General features: G+C 38.3%; 3 protein-coding genes across 3 annotated transcripts; all 3 read right to left on the reverse strand.

The window, feature by feature from the left end:
- Nucleotides 1–887: 887 nt before the first annotated feature.
- Nucleotides 888–1838, reverse strand: LOC141904509 (uncharacterized). Its single transcript, XM_074793098.1, has one exon. The coding sequence runs from the start codon at nt 1836–1838 to the stop codon at nt 888–890; it is 951 nt and encodes a 316-aa protein (XP_074649199.1).
- A 2728-nt stretch (nt 1839–4566) lies between these two features.
- Nucleotides 4567–14745, reverse strand: LOC141903819 (general vesicular transport factor p115-like). Its single transcript, XM_074792151.1, has 22 exons — nt 14621–14745; nt 13830–13916; nt 13370–13434; nt 13015–13091; nt 12809–12918; nt 12570–12728; nt 12364–12484; nt 11846–12036; nt 11445–11520; nt 11258–11322; nt 10782–10870; nt 10477–10631; nt 9895–10100; nt 9295–9405; nt 8873–8994; nt 8601–8782; nt 8186–8437; nt 7800–7921; nt 7288–7497; nt 6660–6851; nt 5923–6084; nt 4567–5486 (listed from the first exon to the last, which is right to left on the reverse strand). The coding sequence occupies exons 1-22, from the start codon at nt 14687–14689 to the stop codon at nt 5403–5405; spliced, it is 2907 nt and encodes a 968-aa protein (XP_074648252.1). The 5' UTR covers nt 14690–14745; the 3' UTR covers nt 4567–5402.
- A 431-nt stretch (nt 14746–15176) lies between these two features.
- LOC141903123 (neurotrypsin-like) lies at nt 15177–22925 on the reverse strand. Its single transcript, XM_074791097.1, has 24 exons — nt 22772–22925; nt 22332–22570; nt 22098–22235; nt 21842–22023; nt 21339–21512; nt 20961–21083; nt 20694–20885; nt 20454–20572; nt 20132–20279; nt 19969–20023; nt 19747–19820; nt 19424–19518; nt 19171–19330; nt 18946–19059; nt 18420–18576; nt 18168–18349; nt 17971–18078; nt 17666–17810; nt 17351–17577; nt 17087–17267; nt 16606–16721; nt 16191–16367; nt 15760–15930; nt 15177–15449 (listed from the first exon to the last, which is right to left on the reverse strand). The coding sequence occupies exons 1-24, from the start codon at nt 22844–22846 to the stop codon at nt 15328–15330; spliced, it is 3474 nt and encodes a 1157-aa protein (XP_074647198.1). The 5' UTR covers nt 22847–22925; the 3' UTR covers nt 15177–15327.
- Between the last annotated feature and the right edge of the window lie 83 nt (nt 22926–23008).

Consider the following 23008-nt stretch of genomic DNA (forward strand, 5'->3'; position numbering starts at 1 on the left):
AGAAAATCGCATACAGGATATAACGAACTACCAGTTATAACGAACATATTATTTTCTGGTCCCTGTACGTACAAGTTCGCTGTAACGGGGTTCCACTGTAGCAGGCTTCCCTTATCATCAAGTATCGATTACTCGACGAGCGTTTTTGGTCCGTGCCTAATAGCATTATTCAGAATGATCATTATAATGCGAACGTGATCACTAATTAGGCAACGGCCCAAATCGTACTCGCCAATTTGGCCCGGGCCAAATCGTCTCCATGTGATCGCGGCTTATATATATCTTGATAGATCTTGCATGAACTCCTTCAGCTACCAATATCATATGATTATTGCGGTAAATGTCATCCTCAATGATGTTATAACCTTAAATGATGGTATTTTGTAAGCTCCATCAGGCCCAATATTCTGCAAGTTCCATGAATATTTGGCTTGGCGACCACACTTATGATTTTTTTAACAAGTCTTAGGAATATAGTAGTCAATGAAATGAGAATTTATCACAAATGTATATGTCATACTTCTGGGATGTTGTCGTCTGAATTTGAAGATACAGTCGTTCCACCAGAAAAGGAAACACCCAACCAAAAAACCACGGAATGTCTAATTCGTGTAATACGTATTCTTCATTTATCTCCAACTAATAACATAATTTACAGGCATAAAGAAATACATGATTATACATGTGCAATGACCTCTAACATTTTGATATATACAAGATAAAACTGACCATAACAAAGTATATACAATAGCATTTATCAAAATAACAATTATATTTCGTCTATTTACAATTATCGTGTCCCCTGGAGAGCCCCTGTTCGGTCGGGTGAAGTTATTAGAATGATCAGAAGTTCTACATGTTTTTTTTGTGGCGGTTACCCGCGAAATCTAATGGACGGTCATACCTCTACTAAAATCAACTTGCGGCATAATCATTTTCAATTCATTTTCCTCCTGATGTCGATATTTCGGAGGTAAATGCAGAGTATCTATTTTCTGAATGACGGACGGAATTTCCAGGCTGCATCTCTGCACGTAATTCACTGATAAAGAGTTTTCTAATTGTCTATATCTCGGATCTCGTGTCGGACCTCCAGATTTCACCCGTTTCTTCGCCGATCGTCTGCCTCCGAAACCGCTCGGTCGTCTGGGGGTTATTAGCTTTCTATTCGAGCTATCGGGCCGCGCGCGCGGACTCATCTGGATATCTGGTTCATAAGACGGTGTTTTATTCATACTCGCCCGAGACGCGTATGGAGGGATTTGAGTTGTAGAACGATTCAAATCGGGTAACCGCTCGAATCCACCCATATCGACAATATCCACAGTTTTTGCTCTCGTATTTTCACTCCTGGCGCTTACGAGATGATCAATTTTTGGCATGTGAGTCGTTTGGGGTCGATCTTTGCTACAGTTTTGTTGTAAATCAGTTGAATTCTTACGATCACCTCGGTATCGAACCCGTGGTTTCTTATAGTATTTATACTGTTGTTCCTCGTCGACGTGTTTCGTCGACCAAATCGCTGATTTACGCAAATACTTTTCGGCGTCTATTCCCTTCATCAGTTCCGTCATCACCGAGCACTTCCGCTTCTGTTTATCCAAGAAAACCTTCTTCTCGAAGTGATTCTGCATCAGGAACTTGTAGCGCTCTTTCGACAATTCCAGAATTTTCGATTCTAACATCCGCTCTTCGGTTACGTTATCGCTCAGTTTACCCGATTGTCTAGCCACATCCAAACGCTTCTCTTCCGAACCTTCGTTCGCCCAGGCTTGAATCTCCTTCGTAGCGTCGGTTTTCGGGGTTATGAATTTCGATTTTAAAGTCTTCGGTGCCATTTTATTACTTTGAACATATACATAAAACAACAAGATGTCACAAGTTCTCTATACGGACACGAGTCCAGAACTAGCCGAGTAAAAATACATTTAATAAACTGAACTGATCGTCTGGTTGTAGAAATATATAATAACTGAACAGCGGTCGTCTTGGTTAATTCGAGGCGTATTTATATATTTATTATTAACAACCCGTAACATAATGACCAGTTGAATACGGTACGAAACACAGGTTAATGTAGAATTCTTTTATTCCGCGAATATAATAACGCGCACCAGTGCGATATTTAAATATTCACACACACGTGACCGACTGAAATGGCACGGAATCTCCTTATACATCCCCGACTGCGTGACCGTTAACAAATCGGTCACTTTCCCAAAAAATGCCGCAAGGGATTCCCACGCGCCTACTGCTGAAAAATGAATACATATAGACTTCAATCATTTCACAGGCTATCATCAAGCGAACCGTTTATGGGAAGCTCAAAACAAGAAGATCATTTTTAAAGAATTGATGGCGCATTTGGAAAAATAAAATATATCGTGTTAAACGTGATGGGTGCGATCAATGAAAGCGAAAAGCTCAATCGATGGAACCAAAGAATAATCCGGGCCATTTAGGATTTTGGAGAGTCATATACATTCCAAAATATCACTTGTCAATGCCAAGATGAGCTTTTGAATTTAGGATTCGGGATTCAGAGCGCGATATAATCCTTCATTCGATGAATGAGCGCGAACGAAAACAGGGCAAAATAAAATTCAGATATTTCATAGTCACGTGTCCCGTACTTGGAACTGTTTCAAAATGACATTATTTCACAGTCATCCCTGATGAAACGCGAGGTACTCGACTTAGTAAACTATAATTAAAACTGTAAATTTGATTGCGGTTTCTGAGTACCTCTTGGGATCGGGAACCACGTTTACGTTCATAAAAACAACCCTCTTATAAAGTTATACGGCATGGCCGCTGGGATTAATATCACCATTGAAAAATACCTCATAATCAGGAAAGCGTGATGTCACTAAATTGACACAACGATCAACCGCCCTTACGATCAACGATCAAGCGCGGTTTGGTAAAGAAAGTCATAATTTCTTAGTGGTAATAAAACATTATCGCATTCCGAACACAGTTTATAAAGGCAATTCGAAAGCCGTTTATTTGTTTTTGGGTTATACGTAAATTGGGCGTAGGTTGGATTCCGTAGGATCGGTCGTTAATTGATTTCAAATAATTTTTCTTGAGAAAGATTTTAATCCGTTAATATAATCTATAACATGCAAGTCCAAATAGTTCAAAGTGTTAATGAGCTGTCGATTAAGATCCGTCATCATGAGACATGTCATCATCATATGTAATTGACAGTTCCCAGCGTACGTAACGATGTACAACAACATTAGAAAAATAGGTACAACGTATAATATACGGGAATTGAGAAGGAATTTAAACTTGACATAGCGAGAAAACTTAACGAATCAAGCTGCAAAAGGTCGAGAGAAAACTTTTGATGATTGGGAAACATTGAATATTTCATAACTAACGTACCTTGTATCGGGAAACGACGACATTGACACAACACCATTACTGATCGAAGCAACAACTGATACTCCTATTAGTAAATCCGTTGTGAAGGGCATTATTTATACCGCACCAAACGCCGTATCCATTCATCATTATTATAATATAAAGGCTGACCGTGAAATAGGGCAGCGTTGGACGATGTAAACAACAGAAATCGATGAAATTGCGTATTGAATTTTTAATCAACGTTGAATCATTAGCGATGTTGTCAATTAATTTAGCCACCGCGGCGCGATCATTGTTCGACTAGTAATCAAATTCGTTTCAATATTTCGACTCTTTTCAAACGAGTTTCGCGTGATTCCAAATCTAAAATCGATCTATCACTCACCGTTCGAACTTGTTTTCACTGAAAACATCGTCTGCCTTCGGTTAATAATAGATTTATGCATTCATTCAATTTTTTTATAATCATTCTTGAAAACCGACCTGACTGACTGCAGGCGGAGATATATTCATAGCCGTAAATCAATTTAAAAATCGAAATATGCCAATAATCAACGGGACATAATATGCATTCAATATTAACCTAATGAACGGGAAAATGAGTCTTGTTGATAATATCATAGCAGTTTACAATTCTATGATAACATGAATACCAGTATAAGGGTTGCACCATAGATAATGATCATTTTCTATTGCAAACGCACTTATCAAACTACTGAATTCGTATATACATATCTATAAAGTAAATTGGATAAACATCTTTTCATGAGATTCATAAGTAAGACATCTTGATAAGTACTTAATTAACTGTTTTAGTGGTTGAAATGGTCCCGTTGCCAGTAATCAGCGTAGTGTCAGATTTTAACCGTCAAGTGCTGCTCCTATACATATCGTTGACGGTGAATATGTGAACTAACTTAAATGCACGATTTTCCTACTGCGGCATGCAAGTAATAAGGTAGTTCACACATTCTCCGTCAACGATATCTATAGAGGCAGCACCTAACGGTTATGATTCAGCTCAGCGGGACCTGCAGCGGGATGAACGATCAATCCGTATCATAGTTCATATATAATGACGAGCTTCCACGAAAACTTGTGCATGATCCGAACGCCTGGAAATGAATACATGTAGTCCTTTCCGTCCTTAATACGGTTATCAAACAATGAACAACAAATATAACGATTAAGTTTCAATATAATTATGATTATATTCAATCTTTTCACCCAAAACGCTTTAAGGTTCGAATATCCTCCATATATTTTTACTCATTGATATTTACAATTGAATTTATTAACAGAAAAAAAATCACTATCATTTTTTACACGCCGACGAAGACAATTCATTTTCATGATCAGACGAGAAAAACTATAATAAATAACATAGAAATTTATCATTCCAGTGAAAATACAAGACTCCAGCCGAGTCAGTTGCGCATGAAATATTTATGATGCTGTTGCAACAAACTCTGACAAAGGACGAAACCAACAAATATAAACCTGTTCAAATATCAATATTCACCTTGCTGTAGAATTTAAATGCATTCATTTTTTATGCATGCAGAAAATCGAAAAAAACCCACACTGATCATGTTAACCCAAGACTAGTAAGTCACTGATAACAGCGGTTTAGTCAGTGACCAGGCTAAGGGTTACTCAGTGACCGGACTATGGTCTTGTTAGCAACTGTACTGACATCTCGTCAGTAACTGGCCTGGTCTAGTCAGTAAGCAGACGGCGGTCTAATCAGAAACTAGACTATGGTGATTGCTCCTATATAGGGTCTAGTAAGCTAATGTACGGTTTCATGATCAGATATCTAAATCTTAGGTTTCTAACTAAACCAAGCTTATAACAAAACACAATACTATTCTGTGGCGTTAATCAAAAGATGAATTTTTAGGTATCAGCAAAAATTGAATTCAATAGGTTTAGTTATCGAAGTCAAATTTCTGATATTTTCTTAATGTTTTTAAATCCTGCATCGAAAGCACATGGTTTTTTTAAAAATAAAATCTAAACGTTGCTTATACTGGTTCACCATCTTCCAGGTCTAAATCATCATCTTCATCACCGAAATCATCATCGTCGTCATCATCATCATCTTCAATCTATGGACGAGAAGAGTAAAATTTGATAGTAGATTATGTCTAAAAGCTAAAAGCAATGGAAGATAATATTCTGATAATAGACGAAAACAACAAAATCTGACTGGTAGACTAATATTGATCACAAAATTTTTGGTTTCTCTGATGATGGTGTTTAATCAAAACTCTGAAACTGTTATGAAAATAAACTATTAAATCATCAACAGTGGGTTTTGTTCATTAACTACAACCAAATCAGTTTCGTTGATGTTTTAGATAAATTTCTTCCGTCCATCTCCAGAGATTTATTTAGAACTGGCTGGATAGAACTAACCTTTCCACCACCTCAGGTTAACTCAATTTGTTCGTTAAATCATCATATTGCGGTCTTACATATACATCGACTGCGAAAGGTGTGAATTGATTTTAAGCATGAGACTAGACAATAAATAATTCTTACCTTATCTCCTAATTCTTTTAATCGTTCTCGGTATTTTTTTAGTTTGACCTCTTGGTCGGCCATTAGCACCAGTAAATCTTCCTGCTCTTTCCTGATCGTATCTAGGTCTTCTTCAACTAGTTTCTTCTCACTCACCAATTTCTCATTAGCGTCTTCGCATTTCTGAAGAATACACGCATTGATATGAAATACATGTATCTTAATAATCTGTAGCATCGAAATACAGAGGAACCTCATAACAACAAATTTCTGGACCCAGTTCTAGATTCAACTTTTGAGTTAATAAAAATATTGGCAACAAACTTATTTTAGCTGTTAAGTGAATTGTGTAATGAGAATTGTGGATGAAATGGATCCAGGTGACCAGGGGCATCAGTTGCTCAAAGTTGGATAAAGATAACCAACTGATGAGGGATCATTCATTTATTACGTACGCATTAAATTTGACTTTTTCAACCCCCCTGTAGGCAAAATCGGCCATTTTTTTCATATACATTAAGCATTACAGTACGCAATTGCACTGACCCCTCACCCCTCCCCTAATGCGTACGTAATAAATGAATGATCCCTAAATATCATCGTAACAATGAACTTTTAATTGTCAGTGTCATCTACCGGTTAACTCTGACCAACTTTTGAGCATCTGCCCCCAGAAAACGTATTTTTATCAATAAATACCTACATCCAAGTTTGTTACGACGTTCCAATGCAAATTCTTTTAAAATCACTGCACATACCTGGCATTTATCGATATATGTCATGTTATCTTCGTTTGATTTTTTAATACGATCCAGTAAGGTTTGCTTTTCGGTTTCTAACTGTGATTTCTCGGCTTCGACCGACGTCAGTTTAGATTCGAGGTTCGAGATCCGAGACGTCATCTCGCTAGACTCACCGCCACTATCGGTTTCACTATTTGACTGTAGTTTCTGAAATGAGAAATATAAGTTTTTATTCGTTTTGAAATACAGTAGACTCTGCTTACTTTGGATCTCGCGGGACCGGTAAATTCTCTCCGAGGAAGTACGCAAATTCCGGTTCAGACAGAGCAGGGATGGGTCAAGCGAACTTGAAATATATCGCCTGGGGCACATGATAATCTGAGGCAATCAACTCCGGAGTAACCAAAGACTACTCTAAATAGTAGTTTATTTCTGCTGTGGGCTAATATGCCCTTCAATGCATAGTTCATTTTGCCCATTATACGTGAGTGACTCAGCAAAATCGATTGTGTTGTAATATACTGTTTTCAAAGAAGAAATTTGTTGTTGTGATTTCGTTGTGGCCGGTTTATCGATTGTTTGACTCTCTACCAAAAGACTGCAGTTTATTCTAAATTCTTGTTGAACTTTTATTTCTACTCACTAAATTTTCCAGTTGTTTAGTTGCTTCCGCATAATTACTATTGACCGTTTCGAATTCTGCTGTTTTCGCGCGTAACGTTTCCTGAACTTGATTCAATTCTTGTTGTAAGTGAGAAACTCTGTTTTCTAAGTCGGTCGCGATCGAAGTCGAATCTTCTAATCCGTTCACTAACAACGGGTTAGCAGTTTCCGTCGAATTCACAGCGTTTTTCTACAAGAAATAGCAACAACTGTACTAGTAACAATCCTCAGTATGACCGGTAGACCAATATTAACTTCAGCATTTCAGAGTTAATGAGCAAAAGCCACAATTGGTGATTAAACAATTTATTCTGACAATTTCGAAGTTTTGACTAAACTTCATCATCAGAAAAACAAGAAAAAATCTTTTTCATTTCTCTGGTGAAGTTTAGTCAAAACTTTGAAACTGTCAAGATAAATTGTTAAATCAACCACTGTGGGTTTTGCTCATTAAACCTGAGTATGATTTTCAATCGGTTGTAAGTAACTCACCAGTGTCTCTATCTCTTTATCTCGTTCTTCTAATTGTTTCCGCTGACTTTCGACGTAATTTCTCAATTCTACCAATTCGTCCGAGTTCTCCGAAGACTGGGCCGACGAGGCTGAACTTGTACCTAAATAAATACCGATTACATTATGTAAATTACGATTCAATGCATCAAACTCTGAACTGAAAAAGACAAATACCGTTTTGTATAAGAAAGAAAAACCCAACATGTATGCTTATTTCCTATCTATTTGTTTTCCCTTTAGGGTGCCTGATATTACAAACTTAGCTTTCTTCTGGTTGCCCCGCTTTTATTTTACAACAACAGCGTGCTTGGGAGCCGCATTTCTTTAATACGAAGAAAGGAAGTCATTTGTCTAAGGAAACCAACCTTTTTGTATCTTCAGCAGAGAATTTTGGTCTTTAAGTTGTTGCATCTGTTCGGCCGTTTCAGCGAGTTTATTCTCAGTGTCGGTGAATTGTTGTTTTAATTTCGCGTGTTCGGCTTTCAGTTTGTTCAACGCCGTGTCCTGTTCGCGGATCAATTCTTTATACTGAACGACGATGTCCTCGTGTTGCGAGAAACTGCGTCTTTGCTCCAATTCACCTTCTTCTAGCGGATGGACGGCCTTCAATACTTCATCTGTAACAAACACAAATACACGTAAAGTAAAACCTCCGTGAAAACCTCTCCACAGTAAAAGTTTCGCCCAGAACCGAACGCGTTCGTTGACAAGAAGATTTACTGTATTATAATACGGACCCAAGTTTGTCTATTGCAAAACATTATTATTTTCATCACTTACTCTCTAAGGCTCGGTAGATTTTCGTGAATTCGTAATCGAAGATCACTTCGTTCGGCTGTTTATACTGAACGTGCGGGCGTTTAGCAGCTTTACTATATCCTTCGACCTTCGACACTTGACTCAATTTATCCGAATACATCTCTAAACCGATGCGCTTCTCGATCACCTGACGAAGCGTTTCCCTAGAAAAAAACACAAAAGCAGCCATGAAATTAGTTCATCATTCCGTCGTTGATCGGTAAACGTTTTCCCCATGAGGTAGAATTACATACTTTGTGTAACCAGCGGTCTCATCATTATTGTATAGGACGCTGATTCCCAATAGAAACGCGCACAGACCCTGAACAAGCACTTCCTGTTCATCGCCGTCTGACGCTGATATCTGCGAAATGAGCTATTCACGAAAGGTCAAGGTATTCAATTTGAATAAGCTGAATAATTTAATTATGTCTCTGAAGAACGTCCGAATTGTTTTCCCCGACTTGATCTGCTTAAAATCCACTTGATTAACTGTCAAATATGTTTGACAGAAACTGTTTAAGTTGTTGTCAAATGTGACGGAAACTGTTTGATTTTACACACAATCTAGCAATCTCAATTAATTTCCCAGACTTTCAGCTTTTTCTACACAATTCCCTGACTTTTCACTGATAGAATGTTTAAAACGAAACTCATTTCATCATTTAAAGGATACATAAGGCACATTTGATTCATTGGAGAGGAATGCTTGTACGCAGGCGGTGCTATTACACAACCAATTACACAACAGCTGCAACAAACCAACTTTAGTCTGGAACTTAGCTCCCTGTAACAAATAGAACACGTTCTCAGCTTATCTTCATTCATTAAGGTATGATTTGAATTTCTTTAAACACCCCACTTTCTTGTATGCAAAATCGACCATTTTGTACTAGCCAATACTTAAAGAATTACAATACGTAATTACATTAACCCTTTCTCCCTCCCCCTAAGCTTACGTCATAAATGAATGACCCTCACAGTTAACCGTGCCTAACGGGAGTGGCACCGGGATCGGAAAAATAAGATAAGAAATCAGAAAAAAATTCCTTTTATCTGAGTTAGTGAAAGGTCTGAGTTAGTGAAAGGTCTGAGTTAGATTAGGAGTTAGATGAGGTTTACTTGAGCCAGTTTCACAACCTTTGAGTTAGTATTTGACTCCATAGTTGAAAATGACCTAGTTTTAACAAGGAAGTTATATCCAACTCATTTCTGATGTGGAAACGCTGGATCCTGTTGATGAAAAAGTCCCGATGATTTCATGATTGATAATTACCTGGCCGAGAATATTGATACATTGTTGCAGTAATGAGACAGGAGGATTGCCGAGACTCGTCGCCAGTTGAACGCGCAGTAGTTGCTCTTTTTGACTCGGGTTATCGAGGGTAGAGTGCAACAGAGCGATCGCAGCGCACCACGTCGACAGAGAATCTGAACTGAATAATCCACCGCATAACAGCTGACCAGCAGATATTGTATTCACTACAAAACCAGAGACACAATGATTAATTATCTTTATATAATATGACAATCATGGTTCCCACAGTTACATGAATTCAATATTGCTAAGTTTTTCCCAAGTATTACATGGGTGATTTTATTTTCAATTTTCCCAAATGAAAATGGGAATGCCCCATGCCACCACACTGCAGGGAGGTTAACATTTTAGTGGTGACTTGTTGATAAAGGTGAAGAAAGTGAGCCGCTGGGTAAGACCGATGCTGTGATGTGTAAAATAAATTTCCCAAATATTTGCCAGATAAGAGGAAAATCGATTTAATTCCAGAATATTTCCAAACCTTGAAATATAACGTACTTCCCCGAGTTGGAAAACATGAGATGGTTGAATATAACTTACCATCAGCAGATGCTGGTAATAATGTTTGAACGATCTGCGACTGACCGAGTTCGTTTTTATACAGAAACGACTGGAAGCAGTAGAGAACGGCGCAGCGTAATACGAACGGCTGTTTCTCGTTAACCATCGACATCAATAACACCACAATAGCCGGTCTAAAACAACAACACATCAGAGATAATCCCGATTTTTCCTTTGTATTGCAGGGTCTTATTGAGTAAGAGATTAGGCAGCTACTGGTAATAAACAGATCTATTTATTTGTCTTCCAGTGGACTCTGATCTTTCAAGAGACACGACACGTACCTAGGTGGATTCGATGGTGCCATAACCGATGCGAAGAATTCCTGATTCGGTGTATTACCACGGATTATCTCTGATACAGTGTTTATTGTCTGTAATAAATCATCATATTCATGTACACAGTATTTGCCACGCAGGGTTCTGGAGGGGTGGTGGCAACCCTCGCCAATTTTACAATTACCCCTCAGAAAAATCAGCTTCCCGTTCAAAAATCTGCTGCCGCAGTAGAGGAGTTGATATCAATGTTCCATGTCAATATATTATGATTGCTTACAATTGCTTTATACAATAATAAGTCTATGCGAAATTACACCAAGATGACACTTTAAACGCTTAATAGCGTTTGGTGTCCATGCTGTTGCACTCTAAATGCATTCAGCCCCTCTAAATGCCAGCATATGGAGAATGCGTATAAAAAGTTTTTTCATAATACGGTATGGAATTATTTAACAAAGAGTTGTGTTTTTTAATGAAGTTACCTCGGTAAGAACATCAGCTGGTACACCACTAGCCATTAGAATAGAACATAACTGTTGCAATAAACCTACAATATGAGAATAAACTCCTTCAATTATTGAACCAGCTGACAATTTATACGATATCTCAACAATGAGAATCTATTCCTGTAATGTCAAACATACACTAGACCAGTAAACTGTTACTCACCACACTGATTCATGACTTTCTGACAACTGAGAATCTGTTGGGCCGGACTACTAGGTGAAACAAGGGCACGCACAACCTGAAATTAAATCGTCGAACGATGAAAACCATCAGCAGAATCCCAAAAGGCTTCCATTAGTCGATGACTAATTTTCTACTACAGCATCTTAATAGTCATCTTCAGTTACAAATAAATATTTGAAAAACATCTCACTCAGAAATCCAAATTACTAACCTAAATCAGGGTCCAGTTTCACGAAAAAGTTTTAGCCTAAAACGGTCAAGTTTGAATTGTTGTCCTCATTGAAAACATGAAGTAACCAATGGCAATTACACCAAAAATTTGAGTTTAACTTTTTCGTGAAACCGGGCCCTGGGCTGATAGAAGAATTCTCATATCTTACCTGTAGCATCAGATGAATATTAGTGACTTTTTGAGCGCTCCAGCCGCCCTGAGGGCTCTTCTCAACGGGCTGTAACTCGAAGAACGGAGCGATTTTCTGGATGTAACTTCCCTCTTTGAAGAAGTTCTGATTTGAGGCGTTGTTTTTCAAGAGGTTTAACAGTAACAGTAGACAATCCTCAACTACGATACCTGCGCACAACAAAGCAATAATTTTTTATAAAAATATATTCATACATAATAGACAGGGTGGCGCCACCTTCCCCCGTTTTACAAATCCCCTGAGTTTCCCATGTCATAACACAAAATTCCCAGAGGGAATCGCCGGTAGGTGAATGGAGATACAAATGACGTAGGCCTATCGATAAAGAAAGGCATGGTCAAATAAAATAGGGCTATCTAAATTCCCTCAGTTTTCCCTGATTTTTTTAATAGATTTCTCTGATTCCCTGAGTTTTCCAGGTCTGATCAGGGGCTATCCTAAAAAATAGGATGCCACAATTTTCTTGTAATATTTACCTCCGTCACTATTGTCTTCCTCGCGTATTATTTCCAGTAATCTTTCGAACGCGTTTTCAAAAGCAACAATTTTCTGTATATTCGCGTTACCCTTCGTCAGTTGTTGCAAAAGCAAAAGACCCTGAAACATATAAAGACCACAACTTAGAAAATCATCACTTTAATATTTCTCCTCTTGGCTCCGGGATACTGGAAAATTGACTTACATCATTTCTGATAACTTCTCGACTGTCCGACAGTAGATCCATCATTTTTGAAACGCCCATCGGGCTGACCAGGACGACTTCTTGCAAATCTTTACATCTATTCCCCAATAACGTAATCAGAAGCTTCACAGTTGGCCATCGCACGTGGAAATCGTACTCCTAAAAATTGGTCGAATCAATTTCTACCGAATCAAACGATTTTAATTACAAATTTGAAGAAAAATGTGTAGTTAATTTACCTCTAAAAGGGACAGTAACATCTGTACATTTTCCTGTTTTTTAATGAATATTTCCGTGAATTGGCCGCCTAAATCTTCCGGATAATTAGGATCCAAAACGGCAATGTTGTCTGAAAACGGATACATCAAGATAATAAATAAACGTCCCAAAATCGAAAGATTTTAATTTTCAAACAAATTTCTCCCTTGTATGAAAGTTTTCTCACCCTGTTCTTCATTAGGTTCGTTTGACATGATGTTACACAACGTTTCAAGCGCGTATCCAATAATTTCAGGATCTCCTCTGGAGAAATAAGAGAAAGAGCAGATGATTCTACAGAATATCGAATATATCAAACTCAAGCTTCAAGCTGATACAATGAATGAAATGTGTCAACGCTATTTGAAATCATGTTTATTTAATAGCAGACAACATGATGTAAACGATCATTGATGTTAAATAAGTTTACACAGAATTTCATTTCTTACATCTGTTACTAATAAGCGGTGAATTAAAAATCACAGAAAAGATGAAAAGGGTTTGTAAAAATTTCAATGTCAATAGAAATTAAAATTTAATACCTGTCAACTGCCAGCACGTTTAGCAGTATTTCCATGCTTTGAGTGCCTACTTCAAGGCAATATTTCTAAATGAAAAAAATTTGTTCTTTAAATAGGTGTACACCTATCTGTTATCAATTTATATAATAATACAATAATGACAACGATTATTAATAATAATAATAATAATAATAATAATAATAATAATGAAGATTTATAAAGTGCTTGTTTCTCATTAGTTCATCGGCGCTGAGATGGTGCATAGTCACCATATGCACATTGAACCAAGAAATGTTTTAATGATCGTTTAAACTGGTTGATGTCGCGAATATCTCAGGAGAGTGTGATCGACGTTGCTCCAAACTGAAGCAGCTATTGCAAATGACTGAATGTAACAATTTTGAAATGAGGTTTAAACTGGCAAAGTCTTCGATGTGATGAAGTTGGCCAATAAGCAGTAGAAGGTAGAGATAATACACACTCTTGAAAGTGACTTCAGAGCGCGGACTGCATCTCTCCTGTCATCTAACAACGTTGATGATTGCACTCGATCGCATAACCTTTCAACCTGAAACACAAAAACAAATCTATATCAAATTCATCGCACATCATATCATGACATGTTCCAAAATGTTTTAGCATGTCGAGTTCATTCGCCTTAATCTAAAACTCGTCTGTGGTTTGGTTTCACGATCGGATAATTTCCTGAACCACATCGAGGTATTAGCCTATCCATCCAATTGTTAGAGCTTACCACAAACGATTAGGCAACTATCTTATTTTAAGGATTGTAAGGATAAATGTTGCTTGGAGCAATATTGTGCTCTAAAGTTCTAGGAAAGTCTTTTCATTTTTGTGTCTTTGATTTTTTTTTGGACATTTGCATTGGCCATAATGAAGTCAAATTTGAGATATGCGTTCAAAAGTTCGAAATATCCACAAAAAATCGATGACTCAAAAATAGACTAAGGCAGCAGTTCATTTAGGCCACTATCAACAAGTGTTAAAAATATCAATCTCTGTCTCTGAGGCCTAGTCCAGCTTTATCTGAATACATGAGTATAAGAACAGGACAAAATTCGAGGTTTTGAGGAAACTGTCATTCTATTCTAGAGTCAGCGAAACTGAAAGCAGATGCTTTGACAGATCGTAGACGTTTCTAATCGATATTTAGCACGACCGCTGCCGGTATCAATCTGGACTATTCCACTGTCGCTGACCACTTAGACAGATTTTTGAAACTAAGACATTTAGATTGTCTAATCAACTTACAGTTTCTGCCCCAGTAGGCTGGCCCCCGCTTTCCTGATTTGCGCCCAAATATTTGCGGAAATAATCCATTTTCTATAATTTTTGACAAGAGCAGAGTAAGACTTCCGGGTTGAAGTGACGCATGCGTACGCGACGTGGCATAGCTGTTTTGCACCTGTATTCCGATAGATGGCGAGTGTGTGAACGATGCAAATGTGCAGATTTATCAACGACCGCGGGTTACTAGATCAACAAGGCTGCTCGAAGTGGGATTATCAAAATAGTAAAAACGAATACGTATACTTTCAGTGTTTATACTGTATTTCAGTGTAAATATTGTTGTCTATTTTGATTTAAACAGATCTGATCTTTTGTTTATAAGTCGTAGAAAAGAGCTAAAAGACAAGTGATCTACGTCGAGGTTAGGGAATACTACTAGTAGTTCGGGAACCTGAATCCAGTGATCAACCCCTCTTCGATCCTCGTTAGGTGTAGGCCTATCCAACTGCGTATAACATCAGACACCAAGGTTATCTTGCATGAAAACGAAAAACAAAAATTTCTTGATTTTTTTTTTCATTAATATGTATTTAATCAAATGTTTTCACTTAAAATGGTACACGATGAAATAATGGCCTGAAATAATAGCGAAATAATAGCTAGCGTTAATAAATACACCATTTATTCAAATCTATCATTTAATTGCATAAGATCATTGATTGAGAGCATTATTTGCGCATTTCTCGGTCAATCCACGGTAGAATTGCCTTCACACTCGCGTACACTCCCGGAGCACCGGGTTTCGCGCAGCCGTGGCCCCACGATGTTACGCCAACCAATGTGTATGAACCTAAAAAAGGAAAAAATGTGTCTGAAGTGATTTCAAACCATGTATGGATTGTTGTGATTTACAAAATGTTTGACCAAGTTCCACAGCTGTAAATTAAAGCTAATACTGATATAGTTTATTCTCAATCTTGGTCAAAATGTCTAAAAAGACAGGACATGTCCTCAGAGTTTCGATTTGACTCCAAGTTGAAACTCATTGAAAATGAACGAACTTCCAACTACTATAAGGGGTTTAATCTAACTTAGAAGGACCAAATATTTCTAGTTGCCACTACCGGATCACGACCTAACGAACTCCGTGAATTACTTACCACCGACTTGGCAAACTAATGGTCCACCACTATCACCCGAACAAGAATCTATTCCACCTTCCTCGAAACCGGCGCACAACATCCTATCTGTTAAAGCGTTTTTGTACATCTTCGAACATTCATCATATTTGATTATAGGCACAACCGCCGCCAAAAGGGTCGACGAACGAGCTGCAGAAAAGAATTACGAAATACTGCCGATTAGTTCTCACGTTATGTCATCATAGGTTGACTGTAGCCAGCCTAGCTTTGTTGTTTCAATAAGTGTTCCAATAAATCTGGGCCCAGTTTTATTGATTGGTTTTTTAACTTGAACTCAATTCAGTTTCAATTAAGTTAACCTCCAGGTTAGATTGAATATCAGTCTTTAAAACGTCCTGAATAATTTCAATTTTAGTGGCTTTAATGATACTGAAATATCGAATTCATACCGCCTCCAGTGCTTCCCCATCCGGAGATCAGACATTTCTGCCCGGTCATTGAGCCGAGGTCGATGTTCGCGGCCGGTAAACATGCCGCTTGTACTTGATCACCGAACCTAATACCGCGTCCATCCTTCGGCTTAATCTTAATCAAAGCGTAGTCGTAATCCACGGACTCATCTAATGCTGAAATAGACAAATGATATGTATAGAGGTTATTCGATCTTAAACATCTTGTTCTCAATCGACAAGAACACCGTAATCAAAAAAGTTACAAATTGTCAAATTGACAACTACCGAATAGCCTCTATAGGCTAAAATATAACTTTCAACGACTTCAAATTTCGACGAAAGACCAGCCTGGTTTATGCGTCGTAAAATACTGATTACTGAACAACACTTTCAATATTCGTGGACTACGTACGATCGTATTCGGGGTGGGAAATGATTCTATCAACGTCGAATTCTTCTTCTGCCGCGTCAGGACTCTCGTTATCATGATCGCCGACTCTCATTTTATAGATTTCCTTGTCGCTGTCACTGAAATATCCAGAAATTCATTCTGATTCAAGACCATCGGACAAAGGTTTAGCACTTAAACGAAGCTGTCATTTCAACGGTGTCTACAGTCAGTCTGTTATAACGCCACCCTTTTTAATGCCACTGCTCACAACGCCAACATTTTTCAGAGAACAAATTTCCTTTAATCTAACTAAAATTTACTGGAAAATACCTTGCTTTATAACGCCAAATGCGTTATAATGCCATGTTTTTATTGGCCCGATCGTATCACAAAGGACTATAATATATTGTACTAAAATTCGTGTCGTTTTGGACACTTAACCTATGTATCTAACACAAACAGATAGATAAGCAGTTTCTGATTATCTCGAGGACTGACTTACTGATAGCAATGGGCAGCAGATAGAATCCAATAATCGTTGAGAATGGTACCACCGCAAAACCGGCCGCTGTATTTTCTAACACCGACTTGCCACGGGTAAGCCCCGTACACTGCAGGAAAACCACCGACAATCCTGGGCTGGGCCTGATCTATCAATCTTTTACCGCAAGTAGCAACAGTTGCTGAAATAAGAATCCATTTCATCGATGTTAATATTTGGACATTCTTTTATAGTAAAACAGCAAACGAAGTTGTTCATTCATACATGTAGTTGGTGGTGCAACAGTCGTTGGTTTGGGTATCGTAGTGGCAACTTCATTATCAGTGAGACAGACAACCGAAACATCCTCAGCATGTCCACAGTCGTTGATTCCCCAATTTTTGTGTGAACATTCGCCTATCGTTTTCTCCGTGCCAGTGCATTCGACATCATCGAGCCAAATAATTGATTTACCTTTGCCGAACTTACCAGTATATGCGACGCCGTTAGTTCTGTATTAGAAATTACAGCAATTATGAAGTAAAGGGTAGAATTGGACTAAGACGCAAACGGAGGGGTCAACATGAATGTCAGCCATACCCAAAACCGAGCATCTTACAGACCACACTGGCCGCTTTATTGTCAAATAAATCATCACATACAGATCCTTTAACGCCATTCCTTGTGATCTCAACACGACCTTCGCGACTATTTGTACCGTTTACGAGAGCCACATCAAAACTGTCTGTAAAAAAATAGCATGAACTGATTGTGATTATTCGATCCGGTGAGTGACGTGTTCGCAGAGGTGCATATGTTACCATTACGCGATACAGGTTAACCCTCTATCGTCCCCAGATCTTTTGATAAACGCACATAGTTGTAAGCTTGTAGTCCTTACTTACCACAGCTTTTTTCGTCTGAATTGTCCAAGCAATCATTATCGCCATCACACACAAAAGAAACAGGCACGCAGTTCTTATTTTTACACTGGAATTCGTCATTTTTGCAGCCTATAGGAAATAGATTGGAATATGTAGTGTCGAAACGTTCATATCAGACAAGAAAACGTTGAATTGGACGAAACTCGCGTTTCATCTACCTCTATGTTTTGTTAGGCAAACTACTCCGGCCGATTCCCACGACTGACAATCGTGATTTTTCCAACCTGAAAATTCACAGTCTGCCAACGATTTTTCGGTGCCATCACATTTCACGTCATCCATAAAGAATGTCAGCTGACCGTTCCCAAAGTGACTTTTTCCTACAGCCCGATCCGCACCTCTGGTGAAAAATAAACATAGCACATTTTATGTCGTGCCGGAGAATGATTTAGCCTATTTCGTGTACTCACTGATCATAGCCTAGCTGTTTGCAGACGACATCGGCATCGTCCGAACCCCAACGATCGTCGCACACGAGACCCCATTGACCGTTGTATTGAACCTCTACTCGTCCTTCAGATGCACTTCCGCCATCTGCTAATCGTATTCTAAATGGTGAGTCGGTACCTAATAAAGTTACGTTATACGTAATGACGATCATTGGATAATCATCGCCGTTTCACAAATACTCGCAATTTACTCGTAATTTAATTTACATCTTAACTTCAAATTTCTGTTGAACATACATGGCAAAGAGCTGCCAACTGCTACTAAGATGTCTCGCGACACACGATATAAGGTCCTTCAGTGATGGCATCGTTATGGCAATAGTGTATCAGGTAAGTCTCAATTTATCATCCAAATAGATGTAAGATGACCAAGTAGGCCACAATTTATTGTAAGGGTCTATATGAATATACACCAATTTCTTTTAATGTCTTATGTTTGTTGTAATACTGGTGCAAATGTCTTTACGTATTATGACTTCCAACCTACCGCAGCCTTCCTCGTCAGAAAGATCTCCACAATCATCCTTTCCGTTACACTTGTCTGTTTTACTGATACATCGTCCATTTTTGCACGCAAAATTACTCGTTGCGTCGCACGACCCTGATAGAAACTAATTGTTATCAGATCTACGGTATTTCATTTGGGATTGAATCATGAAAACATTTTCTGATCTTTGCAACATTCTGAACATATCTTTTATTTCCTTCTTACCGATTAATGCTGTGACTTCGTAGTAATCGTTTCCAGTACTGGGTTCAATGTATGCTCCTAACGTTTTCGAATTCGATTCGCTAAATAGACAACTTTCTTCGACCGCATTAAAGGTAAATGACCTACACACCCATTCAGAATTCAGACAAATTGATGCGCACTGAAAACACAATCACGAATTTCTCAGGTCTTATACAATTATGAGTGAACTAAGAAGAATTGATCGGTAATCAATCGATTGATTCAAACCTACATTTTCAGTGGTAACATATAGATATTTCTGCGTCGCATACTCATCAACGACTAGTCTAGAATCCACATGCTTCGTGAATTCCGACAACTTATTTTCTAGTGTGAAAGCAAAAACAATCAACACATGTACATGTATTGGTACAAGAAGGAGCATCTCGGGACCGCTTTATAGACTATTACCTTAAACTCGGCGGTTAACTCAATTCATTTTCAATTGAATCAGCCCCACGGTTAAAGGTAATACACATCTATATAACCGGTCCTAGGAAAATTGAGGGTCAAAAGCATATAATGACTGATGGGACGTTTCAGGACTAAATTTACCGCATTGAAGTTCATCTTCACCATCGGGACAATCTTCCTCTCCGTCACAAGCCCACCAAGATGGAATACACGTCCTGCAAAAGAAAGCAGTATTATAGATCGTGTTAGATTCTTAAGGCTGGTTTTACGGACGGTTTCCAGCTAGCTTTTTCCAGCTGCCGCAGGAAACCGCTCGTCGTGAAAACCAGCCTTTAGCGCTAGAATCTTTGTACGCGTACGTACTTGGTTTGAGTTTTGTAACAATGATACATATTGTCTTGGCAAATTCCTCCGGGACCTATAAATGAGTAATAAGGAATTATATACAACAAAATAATGCTCTGATACGTTATTGAATATGTAACTATTTGGATGACATATCATCAAAGTGATCCGGTCTAATTACTTTGGGTAGTTGGTACTGGAGCTGGTGTGGTTACATCTCCACATTTCTGTAGGTCGCAATATCCGTATTGTCCCAAATCGTGGTTGGTCCAACACCAAGGTTTTTTATCGCTGTCCGGATTACGACAGTAGTTATGATCACCAAGACCCTGAAATTATGCGATCATTCGCAGTATATGCAAAAATGTGTAACTTTATCATTTCTTATGATTTTTCAATTTCATCCACAAATTATGAATCAATGCATTATTGTTCAATGCAACCGTATATGTATTTAGTATTGCGTGCCCAATTCCATGATCACAGTCAAGATTTGGACTTACAGCATCGGGGAATAAAGTTGGATTGGCAAGTGATGATCCGGTCCATTTCAAACACAAAGAACCCAATTGTGTCCTGAACGCTTTACCCGCATAGTCGACACCGTTACCATTGTAACATTCTGAAATCAGAATAAGTGAAATATCTCTTCTTCCCTCATTTCCAATGTTCATAGAATGTTCATGATTCATAGAATCTAGACTATAGCATTAGTTGTATATGTACATCTAATTGGAACGTACCCTTTAGAGATGTTGTAACAGCATTTTTTTCACAGACGAATGGTAACTGATGCGTACACGATCCCGTAGTCCAGAAGTAGTACTGAACGTCGGCAATGTCAGCTCCTACTGGGAATCTATTTTTCAAAATTATACATTTTCTAGTACTGTCTCCGCTGCTTATCAGCGGCTCTTTATTCGTCGTGGTTGATCCTGTAAATAGATTAGGGTTTTTAACTCCATCTTCGGATCTTCGTTAATCGTCCCGACGCGTTATCAAATACGAACCACCATCTTTCGGAGGTATCCAGTTGCTAAATGTTACGTCATGTATGTCGTCGGCCCATGTCCATTTCGTTGCATCGTTACCTTTTCTTTGTCCAGCCGTGTAAACGCCATTTGACGTTGCATCTACAGGAGACAAGTGATAGTAGCAGGCAAATGAGAAGATATTTTGTTCATTATGATATACCTGTTCTTCTATATACCTAGCTACATTATCTTTTAGATTTCAAAGTTAGATAAGATCCATTTTATCAGATGTATTAAGATCTATCTTCTACTTGTCAAATATGTTAAGGTCTATCATCTATTTATCAGATTTATTAAGATCTATCATCTATTTATCAGATATGTTAAGATATATCTATTGTTATTACTACTTACCTAATTGTGTATTGTAAAGAAGGTCGGAGATAAAGTCGTTCTCCAGCTGTGACTCAATATTCACTAACCGGGCATCGAAACTTTTGCAAGTAGCGCGAGCATTTCGAAATGATTTCTTATCGGTGAAGACTTTGTAACAAATACCATGGTTATTGATCCAGTCCACAGGACAACCTGAAAACAACAACAAATTTATCTCGTCTTTTTCTAAGAAATTAAGTAATATTTATTGCTTGCGATAAAGGGTCACGACGCGGTTTTTGTCTGTTCAAAGGTACGGACAACGCATTATTCGTGGCAAAAAGTTTGATCCTGGTTTGTTTCATCATGGACTTAAGTATGAATATATGTATCTTAACAGGAGTTATCTTCAGCAGTAAAGCGGAAGATGGCTACATCTATTAGGATACAATAGAAACGTTGAAATTAACTACTAGCTCAACGAAACCTTTCGGAATCGTTTTCATTTTGTATTGTGGGTTTTACTGTATTTCATAATTTACCTGGAGCTAACCGACACTCAACTCCTGACGACTCAAACGACGAACAATCGTGGTTTTCATCGTAAGCGCAATCGTGTAGCGACTTCTCATCCCCGAAACAGAAAGTATCGTCCATCAGTACGTCATTGTAATTCCATTTACCTCGTCCATACCCGGCTGTGGTTATCGCTTTAGAAGCACCTCTACAATGATCATTATAATCATCAATAACAGTGAAATAGTTGAAAACAGATAATGATCGTGGATTAAAGCTCACAATTTGAATCCGAGCTGTCGACAAGTGACATTAGCATCTTTCATATCCCAGTAGTCGTCGCATACTATTCCCCAAGATTCTTGTAAATATACCTCAACTCTTCCAGCGTGACCAGCAGCGCTACCGTTACCTCGTAATCTATATTCATAAACGAAAAATATCAACTATAAAAAGTTAAGTCATTGAATGTGGACTAATTTTAACACACAACACTTCGGCTCCGTTCCCACTTACCGAACTAGTTGACCGCTTTTCGGCAGCCATATCGGTTTGTTTTCGATAAATTCCTCTTCGATTATTACCTCTTCGTCATCGGTTATTTCATCTTCATGAAAATCTGGTATTGTCGGGGCTGGTGTTGTTGGGACTTCCTCTAACTCTTCCTCTTCTTCGCTATAATCACCCCAACCCCATATAGCACGTTTACTTCTCTCACGTGTTCCTGCGCTCTTTCCCACATCTTCGCTATCGACCTGAAAAATCGTTACGCCAAATTTCTTGATTTTGGATTGATTACAACGTAACTCGGTTGCACAGTCGTGACTTCTAAAGATCTTTGAAGCAGTTTATATGTTGTTACATTGGCCAGAGAACAAAAATGTAATTTGTCCTGACTATGCAAAAGAAATATCTTCTGTTCTAAGAATGATTGTGGGATGTTTTATGGAACGTACCTTGTATTTTGGTCTTGCTTCACTGTGCATTAGCACAATGGCCAGGACCACTAGCTTCAAGATACTTATATGCATTCCGTGTACACCTAGGCTCTGAACACCTGGTATCTTTGCGCTCTGGCGCTATAAGACTCGCTATCTTGGGGACTATTCTCATGACTTCGATTAGATATGATTTTGGGACAAACCGTCCGATGAATATTGATCAGGAAATGTTCCCTGAAATCAATAATCAAT

Source organism: Tubulanus polymorphus, chromosome 4 (assembly GCF_964204645.1).
Source record: "Tubulanus polymorphus chromosome 4, tnTubPoly1.2, whole genome shotgun sequence".
NCBI classification, from domain to species: Eukaryota; Metazoa; Nemertea; class Palaeonemertea; order Tubulaniformes; family Tubulanidae; genus Tubulanus; species Tubulanus polymorphus.